The sequence below is a fragment of the Macrobrachium nipponense genome, chromosome 2 (assembly GCF_015104395.2).
Source record: "Macrobrachium nipponense isolate FS-2020 chromosome 2, ASM1510439v2, whole genome shotgun sequence".
In the NCBI taxonomy this organism is placed as follows: domain Eukaryota; kingdom Metazoa; phylum Arthropoda; class Malacostraca; order Decapoda; family Palaemonidae; genus Macrobrachium; species Macrobrachium nipponense.
In genome coordinates this window covers 155,846,895-155,859,179 of record NC_087201.1, presented here as the reverse complement: position 1 = coordinate 155,859,179, position 12,285 = coordinate 155,846,895, and the positions used below count along the sequence as shown (strand labels likewise).

The 12,285-nt window shown below is 45.3% G+C and overlaps 1 protein-coding gene across 1 annotated transcript in view; it reads left to right on the top strand.

Annotated features, from left to right (window-relative positions):
- LOC135221059 (sulfhydryl oxidase 2-like) overlaps positions 1-9,170 on the top strand; it is a 92,509-nt gene extending 83,339 nt beyond the window's left edge. The window contains exon 7 of the mRNA XM_064258802.1: positions 8,944-9,170. Coding sequence (XP_064114872.1) covers positions 8,944-9,034 — 91 coding nt within the window. The 3' untranslated portion in view covers positions 9,035-9,170. The remainder of the gene's footprint in view (positions 1-8,943) is intronic.
- The last annotated feature ends 3,115 nt before the right edge of the window (positions 9,171-12,285 follow it).

Here is a 12,285-nt window from a genome sequence, read left to right as displayed (position 1 = left end):
ATGCCAGGTCCAGCAGAAAGATAGTCTTGAGGGTCAGATCCCCGTCTGACTACTCCCGGAGAGGCTTGTAGGGTCTACGAGTCAAACTCCTTCAGACGAGTCACATCCCAACCCGGGGGCCTGAGTTTCCTGGGTGGGCAAGACCTCTCGAAGCTCCTCATTAGGAAAGCTATTTCCATGGAGAGGAAATATCAACTCCTCGCAGCTTAAGGACTAGGGCCAGGGCGGTTCTGTATCCTTTGACTGCGGAGACAGAGAGGAGCTTCTTTCGGCGAAGAAAGATGAGGAAATCCGATACGTGCTGAATAGTGGCTCTAAGTGGAGAGAGACCCCGTCTATGACACCAACCACAGAAGACAAACAACTTTCCCTGGTATACTGCTGCAGAGGACTGTCTGAGGTATCCAGCCATCTCTGTTGCTGCTCGGCAAGAAAAGCCTCTCGCTCACAAGAGATGGTGGATAACCACCAGCAGTGAAGACACAGGGAATGTACTGCCTGGTGGTACCGTTCTACATGCAGTTAACACAGCAGGTTGTGCCATGGAGGAATCTCTCTCGGGGCCTCCAAGAGAAGAGCCAGCAGGTCCGGATACCAAATGGCCTTCACCAGAATCATCCGAAGATTGCTGGTGACCAGCGCCCTGCTGATCACCTTGCAAATCAGGCAGAATGGGGGAAAGGCGTTGACTACGAGGTTGTCCCACGGGTGTTGGAATGCGTCCTCTGCAGCTGCCCATGGGTCTGGCACAACTTAGAAGAAAACCTGTTGTGCTGGGTGGCGAACAGATCCACTACTGGACGCCCCACAGGTCGAAGAGCCTTTCCGCCACGTCTGGGTGAAGGTACTACTATTCTGTCCCAATCACCTGATTCTGGCGGCTGAGCATGTCTGCCACTAGATTCCTCTTGCCTGGAATGTATCTGGCTGACAGCTCTACCAAGTGAGCTACGGCCCACTGGTGCATCCGCATCATCAACTGGTGCAACCGGAGGGACACTAGGGCCCCCTGTTCGTTGACGTATGCCACTACTGTGGTGTTGTCGCTCATCAATACCACTGAGTGTCCCATCAGTCGTTCCCGGAACTTTTGGAGTGCGAGAAATGCAGCCTTGAGTTTCAGGAAGTTGATGTGAGGGTGCCTGTCGTGATGGTTCCACACTCCTGCAACCAGCAACTCTTCCAGGTGTGCACCCCAACCCTCGGTCGATGCATCTGAGAACAGAAGCATCTCCGGAGGGGGAGTGCGCAGGGGCACTCCTATTAAGAGGTTCCTGTCATCTAGCCACCAGGCCAGGTCCTCCCTTACTTCCTCCGTGAGAGGACCCAGGAAGGATTGTGGATCCTGTGCCTGTGACCAGCACTCCTTTAGTCTCCACTGAAGAGACCGCAGGTGAAGACAACCATGAGAGACTAACTTCTCTAGTGACGACAGGTGACCGATCACGACTTGCCACTGCTGAGCTGACTGTTCCTGTCGTGACAGGAACCATCTGGCTGCCTCCCTGAACCTGCTGATCCGCGAGTCTGCGGGGAAGACTCGTGCTGCTACCGTATCGATTAGCATGCCCAGGTACTATATCCTCTGCTTGGGTTCGAGATCTGACTTCTCAACATTTACCACGATCCCCAGACCGGGGCATAAGTCAAGGAGTCGATCTCTGTTGTGTAGCAACTGCGAGCGGGAGCTCGCCAGGACCAGCCAATCATCGAGATACCTCATCAGACGTACCCTGACCGAATGGGCCCAAGCCAACACCAGAGTGAACACTCGCGTGAACACCTGTAGGGCAGTTGAGAGACTGAAACAAAGTGCCCTGAATTGGTACAACGTCCCATCGAGGATAAAACAGAAGTACTTCCTAGAGGACTGGTGGATGGGTATTTGAAAATACGCATCCTTCAGGTCCACCAAAAGCAAGAAATCGTTCTCCCTGATGGAGTCGAGCACTGAGCATGTTGTTTCCATCGTGAACCAAGTCTGGTGAACTAAACGGTTCAAGGAAGAGAGATCTATCACCAGTCTCCAGCCCCCCCCTAGACTTCTCCACCAGGAAAAGTTGGCTGTAGAAACCCAGTGACTGATCTCGCACGATCTCCAGAGCTCCTTTGTTCAGCATGGTCTTTACTTCTTGAATCAGTGCTACGTCCCTGGCAGAACTGGGGATGTACGTCTGAAGGTGGACTGGGTGCGAGGTGAGGGGTGGCCTCGACTCGAAGGGCAATAGGTATCCCTCCCGAAGGACATCCGCTACCCAGGTCTCAGCTCCGTAGTGCTGCCAAGTTGCCCAATGACTTGCCAGGCACCCTCCCAACTTCCGGCAGCAGTTGAGGGGGAATGCCGTCCCTAGCATTTCCCTCTCTCCCCCTTCTGCTTTGTCCCTTTTCCCCGAGAGAAGGAGGCTTGAGAGGAGGGCTGACGCTCACTTCTCGAAGCAAAAGAGGAAGGCCTTCCTACCCTCGACAGTGCTGATGTCTTAGGAGCAGAGGAAGCGTTAGCCAAGCTCCAAGGCTTGGCCACAGTTGAACAAGACTGCCCAGAAGTCTTCGTAACTGCCTGGTGTACTAAGCGGTCACTGTCTTCAGCTCTCCGCTTTTCTACTGCAGCGTCCACCATTCCTCTGGGGAAGAGAGAGGAGGAACCCAGCAACGGTCTGTTGTGTAGACCCAATGTCACCTCTCGACTGGCTGCTCTGGTTACGTGAGTCAGGACTGAGTCTCGTCTCCTCATAACCAGGTTGGCCCACAGGCTGGCCGTCTGGTGGGTGAGGTAGGAGATGGCCCTACCTCCAGACTGGCAGAGTCTCCCGAACGCAGAGTCTTCCTCAGGGAATATAGGTCCCGAGGAAGCTGCGACTCTGGATACTGTGAGGGACCACAGATCCAGCCAGGAGACGGCCTGGAAAGTTGCGATAGCAGTGGATTCCAGGGCCAATGCCTTTTGCTGTGAGAACCAGAGGTTTTCAAACAGCAGATGATGAAAGGCACTCCCGGAGTTAGAAGAGCTATCTCCGGGTCAACCTGCTTGGTCAGCAATGGGTCTACCGAAGGCAGGTAGAAGCGCCGCTGACAAGGCAGAGGAGGGGGAAGCAGCTTGTCCGACCTGCTCGAGTGAGTCCTCCTGTCCGGAGACATGGGCATTCACCTGGTCCAACACACGGTCAGCCAAGGAAGACTGGGGTAGTCCCACTGTCGCTCTGGGTTCCTTCTTAGGACCCCAGAACGACTCCAACCTTGATGGAGGGTCAGAGGGAGCAACAACCAATCCTTCCCCAAGGTCGTTGTGCTGACGAATCAGCGCAATGACCTCTGTATCTCGGGGGTGACCGTGTCCTAAGGCAATGGACTGTCAGATCCATCCAGGCCGATCACCTACCGAGACACTATCCTTCAAGAGGAAGAACCTCGCCAGACCCACGTGGTCTCCTCCAACCACTTGAGCGTACGATCTGCTTGGTCCTAGGGCCGAGCCAGGCTTGTAGGCTCTCATGGCCAGACCATAAGGAGCGCACTCCTCATGGTTACTCCTGTTCGCCCCGCTCCTCCCGGTGTAGCCCGACGAGGTTGAAGGGACAAGTGAGGAAGACCTGACGCTCCTACCCTGCCTACCAGCAGAACTGGCAGGCTGGGAGGACTGCAGGCGATTGCCAACCTACGGTGGCGATTGAGCTGCAGGTCTGGACCAGTGGTCTCCATTCGGTAAAGCACTGGACCGAGGACGGTAGTGTCAGTCTCATGCGTCAGGGGAGCTACTACCAGTCGTGCAAGCCGTCCAATCCCGGTGGAAGCGACGGTCGGGTGACTAGTAATGTTCACTTACGTGGTGAGAGCGGGCATCATCCTCACGACGCACCACAGTACCAGAAGCAGCCGAGGCTGTTCCTGGTGACCAGGGGGACCTCTTCCTAGCCTTGGCATGTGGACGGTCTGGTGGGACTGTCACGTCAACCCTGGGAACCAGACAATCGCTGTGCGAGTGATCGCCAGTCTGGCGAGAGTCACCTGAGCGACTCTTACCACCCTTCTGCCCCATGCCTCATTCCTGACGGTGAGCGTTCTCAGTCGTCGTCTGGTTCCTGGCTGCACGATCACCGGTAGGTGACCGTACACTCGATGATGCTCGCGAGTGAGTGGCCAAGACGGTTCCCAGTTCGGAGGTGGAACCTCTGGAGCCGGGAGCAAATGTATCAGCGGTAGCTGGTCCCTCCATGGTCCCCATTTCCTGAGGAAGGAGAGACAGCCCCCATTCCCGGAGGAACGGGAGGACCAGCGGAAGACCCATCTGTCCCACCAGAGCGAGACAGACCAATAGAAGTCTCTGAGCGAGACTTCTGGGGGGAGGAGGCCACCTTCTTCTTCCTCGGCTGGGAGGCCTTGGAAGTTGAAGGGGAAGAGGCAGCAGAAGACGACAACGAAGATGAAGACGAAGACGATGACACCTTCCTCTTCTTCTTGGTGACACCTTCCTCTTCTTCTTGGAATTCTTTTTCGCCAGCTTTCTCAGGACAGCAGACAGGTCTCTCATCCAGGCTGGAGCTGGGGCAGTTGTGGTGGCAACAGGGCCCAACTCCGCCTGTCCGGAAGGACCTGCGGGAGCGGCAGCACTTCCATGGGCAGGAACAGAAGCAGCAGGTATGGTGATCCGAAGGGGAGCTTTTCGGGCACTCAAAGTCAGGGGGCGGAGCGAGGACAGCAAAACCAGGTGGAGGAAGAACCATCTCCCTCTGGGGCACGTATGACAGCGGAGCTTGTACCACAGCCGAAGGGGTGACCATAGTCACCAAGTGTGGTGAAGCAGCATAACCTGGTGTCGAGACGGTCATAGTCATACTCATCTCCACCCCGTGAGTTATTGGGGCTGCAGCCAGATGGTGAATAAGCCGCTGCATACTCGGAGTGCCCGGAAGGCTCAGAGGCAGACACACCTGAGGAAGCAACAGTCGGGTTAATGGGGGGTTCCTGTTTGCTCAGAGGGGGAAGGATCCCACCCTGAGCAGACAGAAAACCCCGAGTACAACTCTAGGTCAGGGTGTCGCCCTCCTTCCTCTGCACTCCACAAATCAAGCGAAGAGGTGGAGAGGGACACATCCCCCGAAAGGGGAGAGAGCCATACGTGGGAGCTGACGAGGAGGGAGGAGGGAGGAAAGAAGATGATGTGTCGGTCACCAAAGGTGTCGAGGGAGAGCTTTCCAACAACACCTTGGCAGCTCTACGCAGCTTCTTCCTCTTCTCGTACAACCCCCACTGCTCCTCCGACCAAGAGACACAAACATCACACGGGCACACTCTCCGGTTGGATGGGGGGGGTGAGGGGGCTTCTCCGATTCTGGAACTGCATGATACACAGCGATGCACTTCCACAAATAAGCTAAGAACAAAATAATAATAATAGAGTACTTACAATCACTTCCACACTATTCTAAGAGAAACAGGTTGATAAGTAATCCAAAGCTTTGATAATCTCATGACAGAGGCGGGCAGAGAGGCAAGCACATGTCTTTACCAGACGGTGGTCGCAAGCAAAGTGATATATTTACCTCCAGTCGGGCGAGACTCCCGACCATCGGACAAGCAGTTACTGCCGAACTATCTTGTTAGTGAATCTTACGACCGGTCCAGCTGGCGCTGAATAGTAATTCCTTATGTAAAGGACCGATGGTTTGTATAACGTGTCAGAACAAATATGCTCTCAAGGCAGTTTTGAAATCCAATATGGCAGCAGCCGCCTGAGGTGCCGTTCGTAAGCACAGGGGACCCAACATCATTCCCAGCCTTCCCAGCACTCATTTGAACAATCTTAGCGTAAATATATGTAACGTTTATTGATCTTACTCAAGATTGCAGTTGTAATCAACACAATAAAACAACATTTTGTTGCCTATATTAGTGAAAGTATGAAACTTCTTATTCCCGGGGTCATGGACTCATGGTTTGAACTGAAATTCATTTTTACCTTTTAATCGGTGGTTTTATCCTTACTGCCATCACAACTGAAACTCCACAGTGACAGTGCTGATTTGATTATAATTATACATGTTTTGGTCACTCCAAACTGCACTTGAACTACGTTGCGGTTACTGGTTCCTAAGCACTCACTCCACAAACACAGTGGCGGGCAGCACACAACTCCACGGTTTATGAGGTGCAAAGCTTTATTCCCTTAATTGTTTACTCATTATTTAGTTTAACTTTACTTTGTTACTTCAAAATGTGTATTTAATCCATGTCTATTATCCCTTTTTTACGACCAAATTAACCCCCAAAAATTACAGATATTTCTCAAGTAGATACGAGCAGACAGCAAAATGACTCATCGTTGCCAATCTAGTGGAGCTTCACACATACGCCGATACATTTACAAACTGTTTCCATGAATTCTAGTTGTCATAGAAATGGAATAATGATAAAATTGCTCTAATATGTATATATTCTACAAATAGATACACTGTTTCACTTATTTCCCCAGTTTTGTGTAAGTCTTATACCAGTTTGGAGGGTAAACACATACCAATTGGCAACACTGATACAACTGTTTATATTTGATTCAGGAATCTAGTTACTTTTTCAACAACGAATATTTTCAAATTAATAATCATGAATATGCACAATATTTATGCAATTCAGGGCCTTATACTGCTGTTTAACTATTTATTTAAATAATTATCTATTGCACGCTTCTTCTTCTTCTTCTACCAAAAATCGTAGTTCCCAGTGTCTATGGGTGCAAGTGGTGTGTGGATTTATCACACGGAATGGGAAGTTTATTGACACAAGTGACTCCGCAAACATCGAGATGCCATCAATCTTCTAAATATTCGGAGCGGAGTTGTAAGTAAAAATTTCGAAAGCGTCATGGGGTATACGCGCACTGCGTAGAGCCAGACTTTCATTAACCTCCGTTTAATCTTAAAATATGACCTTAATTTCTAACTTTGGAGAAAATACTTACTTCAAAAGGAGAGTAGAGGTCTCGAGCTTTTGCTCTCACCACCAACAACTCGTGACTGATGCCCATCTCCGGTGTCAGGAGACTCAGGACGTATTAAAGTACTTTTTTGGCGGGTGGCTTCACGTGCGGTGGAAACAAGATCCGCTAGTCCAGTTGGTTTTTCCCCCTATACCATTATATTTATGCTATTGCTCATCAACACTACAAAGTAACCATGTAATTTGAATGACCTAAGGGCTGGCAACTCATCTATCATTTCGAAAACACCGATGTACAGATGACATTCACCCTCCAACCACTCACCCCACACAAACGTGCCAATGCACTTCTCCAAGGAAAACTGGTGGCTAAAGCTCAGATAGTTGTTCCTGTAGTGACAAAAACTGCACTGCAACTTTCCTGAGCATGCTGACACAAGTAGACTCTTGCTGATCCCTTATCTAAGACCACCCACAGGGACTTTTTCCTGCAGCTCAGGCCAAAGATAAAATTGTAAATCTAACTAATAACTCTGCGTCGGGTATTTCTTTGGAAATTACGGTATTTCTACAGAAGCAGTCCGCACGGACTACAAGGAACGTAACCGCGGATACGACATCCAATAGGGATTGGGGGCCGTCCAATGTATTTCGCTGTGTTTAGTACTGGCCCCTCGGGGGTTAATTACAGTCGTCCGAATAAATATTACTTAAAATTCTTTTTCAGTAGGTAAAACTGCATAGATAAACCGCAACTGCCATAGTCTAGGCCGCCGCGGATAAGTACCCTAGATCTACCGAAATGAGAGTTTTCTATAGTATTCGGGTTGCTTATTAAGAATTTACCGTTATTTTTGGGAGGTCAACTGTAATTAACCACCAGGGTGCCAGCACTAAACACGGCGAAATACATTGGACGCCCCAATCCCTAGAGGATGTCGTATTCGCGGTTACGTTCCTTGCAGTCCGTACAGAGTTATTCCTTAGAGTTACAGATAAAATTTCCCCAAGTTTATCATAGCCTAATTATTAATACCCCATCATGACAAAATGTGAGTTAACAATCTCTGTTTTGGAGCAACTCATCTCGAATTTTCCCTCAGCCATAAACCAGGCTTTCCCATTGTGGTCCTCCAAACTGTAGGATATGATCATACGCTATGAGGGTTGGGTCCATTAATTATTAGCTACCTACTTTGCTTACGAAAAAACTGTCAGAAACTTAAAAAGCAAACATTAAAACATGAGAAAATCATATTTTCTTTCAAGCCCTAAATGCAATGATGGTTTATAGTAAAAGTTTACCTTCTTTTTCCGTTGCATTCCCAGGCCCAGCTAGAACTGCCTAACTTTGACAAGGCTACCTAGCAGTAGCTGCTTCAGGCTTGTCCTGAATGTTTTCAACAAACTTAGTTGTAACTTGTAATACTTCAGTTTAGGGATCCAAATTCACTGCATTACGCAAAGTCAAGATCAGCAGACAAATTTATCAAACATTTATTGACTCCAGGAAAATAGTGTAAAAGTGTGCAGTTCATCTGCTTACTGAAGCAGATTGGAAAAACAAAGTAAATTGCACACGGGGAACGTAAATAAACAACAAACATGTCTTAGGAGATAACGGACCTATAGAATTTTAAGAAAAATCGTGAATCCCTATATTAGGTAATCTGTGTTTCTGTAAGAATATAAATTGCTCCTGTTTTTAGTTATCAAAAAGTGGCTGCTGAAGTGCAAGATCCAGTGCCACTGCCATCTAAGTACTTACTTGATTCCTAGGCCCCTAGGGTTTCACTCCACAAAGGCAGGTATGGCCGGCCACACTAGTAGCATACCTACTATTGATATTCGCTAAAGTGAAGAGTTTATTCCCTTTGTTTGATTTTTCAGTATTCTTAGATATTTCATTCTACGCTATCAATAACTGGTGGTGATTTATCTTCATCAAATCTTATGTCATCCTGGTCTGACATTTATGTTGAAAATTAATTAAATTAATTTTGACTCATTATACAGCCAAGGTACTGAGATGATTTCCAAGCAAGAGGACCCTCAAGCAAAAGTTGACGCTGTTGAAGAAGACAAGAAAGAAGAGGAAGTTGCATAAAATTTATGACAAGAAGCGTTTTCAACTATCATCTGAAAAGTAACAAATGTAAACACTGACTTTCTTATAATCACATTTTATACATGGTCTGTATTTACTATATCTATGTAAGGCATAAATGCTCATAATGATGAAGTTTACTTTTCTCTTAATATCCATAATCATATGAATGTCTCTCTCTCTCTCACTCCTCTGAAGGTTAGGCTTAGGTGTTAGCCCTCCGTATTTAAATGGACTGTCAACATCACACCGCAAATATTTGCTGATACCGGAAGGGTAACGGTAACGCCTATTGTCATCCTCACTGAGGGGGAAAAAATATGTATACCTGACTGGATTAGTTTTCTGCTAGTAAATCTCATTTATTAATTTTTCTTTATGCCATTTTTCGGTCAGTTTTTGTTAATAGACAACCGCGTTCCTTTAACGCACGCATATGACTGAATACAGTGGGAAGTGTTGTCATATAGGACTAATGATGAATACAGTGGGAAGTGTTGTCATATAGGAGTAATGATATTTAGTCATTTCTTGACAGAATGGTGGAAAAAAAATTGAGAATGTGCTCAGCTCAGTTTAGAATGATAGGTACTACCTATAACCATAAAAATATGTCTGTGTCTTGGAAGCAGATATATCTTGAGATATGTTTGGATTCTTGTATTGGAATATCTTCATAATTAGCGGCATATATTACGTGAAATAACTTCAAAAGCTATTAATTCATCAATTAAACTTATTTCTGCATGATTTCGGTATCCATTTTATTCCCAGTTATCAGAGTAAACTGGATGTGCACTATGTAACAATTTCTTCAAGTAGAAAAATCGAGTAATGACTTTTATAGATGGGCCAAGGAATTGCCAGAATATTAAATTTGCTTTTTTGTGTGTGTGCAAATGAAAGTTAGTAACTTAACCAAGTGACAGGAGATACTTCCCCAAAATTTATGAGAAGTTTGTGAAAGCGTTAGAATATTCAAGAGGAAATTAAAATCATATTCGTTCAAAGCCAGTCATGATATAAAACTCATTAGGCCATAAAACCATAGCCTATGATTGACCTCAAAATGTAAATCAGGATTATGATGATGAATAAGACCAGAATATTCAGATGATAAAAATCAAAATTTTATGAAGATATGACAAACGTAAATTGTGGAACTCCGTGAAGAGGGACAACATGGCGTGCTTTGATCTGGGGTTCCGGTTCTCGTTGAACTGGTTTCGTAGCTCTAAGAATATGCGTGGCTGCTTATTACTATTACAATTAATATTCAATCTCTGTACCTTTGCCCTGAGTTTCTTCGATGATTTCTCAATGTGAGTGACCTAGAGAAAGAAGAATTGTAAAATTAAGTTTACGAAAAGTGGTGTAAGAATTCGACATTCAGAATCAGTAGCCCTGCACGATAACGACTTTCGATATATATATATATATATATAATATTATATATATATATATTATATATATATATATATATACAATATATATATATATATATATATATATATATATATATATATATATATATATATATATATATACCCTCAGTTGCACACACTGCGCATCTGTGTACAACGTTCATGGATGTTCTATTGATTAAAGAGGAACTCACTGCAGTCTATTTGAGAGAATTTTGTTCTCAACACTGGAGGGTTCGTGGAACTACGCCATTCTCTAATGGCATTCAGTAATTAACTACATAAAGTAGGAACTGCAAAATTTACGTTTGGTGTTGTCGTTGATTTTAACCTAGACCTAGACTCAAGACTTTGCCTAGACTTATCTGATGGCATGAATTTAAACTCCCGGAAAACAATCCTGACCAAAGATTATCTATACTTACTGGTGATACCTATGCAAGCGGTAATGAGTGTAAAGTCTTGGTTTGGTTTGGAACAACACAGTAATTAAGTGTTCATTGTAGACTGAATTAGTATGAAGTGAATTTATATAGGTACGAATTTTTGTAGGTGAACATTTGCTTTAGTGATGATACACTATAAAACACTTATTCATGTTGCATGTTACTGTACATCATATACTTAACATTGATGTATATTATTATTATTAATAATATTACTATTATCATTATTATAAAATAGTTAACCAGACCATTGAGCTGACTGTCAGCTCTCATAGGGGTGGCCCAAAGGATTAGAATAAATTGTCAGGTCTAGTCCTGATGACAAGAACACATTGATGCATAAACAGCATAATTTTAACATACCAAGTAGCCCTACCATTATATTCAATATCTGCCTTTCGTAATATATTTTCATGTTGATTACCTGAATATTGTTAAAATCAATTGTTCTCTATCGCTTATAATGATGGTCAAGTGAAATCACTTGCAATTTGCTCAAACTTCGCCTCATATTCGACATTTTGCATGATAATTCATGGTAGGCTGTAGAGGAATGATTGTCCTTTGTATATGTAGAGAAGTAAGTTCAGTTTATTTAACCAAACCCTCATACAGTGATTGTAAAATGTAGCTGGCTTAATGTTGTTTCCATATAAAAATGCTGAATAAACAAAGAAAAGAAATTGCGTTTCACTTTCTCCCTGGTGTTCTTCAGACTTATTTTGGAATTGGAATCGGAATATACAATTTAGGCCAAAGGGCAAGCGCTAGGACCCACGAGACCATTCAGCACTGAAAGGGGAATTGAGAGTAAAAATGTTTTATGGGTGTAACAGGAAGAAAACCTCAAAGCAGTTGCACTATGAAACAATTGTTGGGAGAAGGTGGAAAGTATGATGGAAGAAAGAGAACATAAACGAAGGTACAGTAAAAGGAATGAAAGGGGCTGTAGCTAGGGGTAAAAGAAACGCTGCTAAGGCCCTTAAGTAATGCCTACAGTGCACTGCATAAGATGCACTGATGACACTTCCCCGCTACGGGGTTCAGACTACATAAAGTCGGTAATTTTAGTGCTCAGTTTCACAATGAGAGACTTTGTTCACATTGTGGAGTCGGACGGGGATAAAGTAAAGGTGTTCAAAAGGAGGATTTTAACACGGACATGACAAAGGCAACTAGGATATACTTTATGGTGGAACTTGTTCGTGTAGTCATAACTTGAATTATTTCTGTTGGCGGAATCGTGCCTGCTGTTGATCAAAGTATTATCAAAGCTAAACGCTGTATACGCAAGTAAATATTTCAGCAAGCAAAGCTAAAGAGAAGTCTAGTGTATCCTACTGAGACGTGAAAGACCAAATCATACGGACCATAGGAAGCT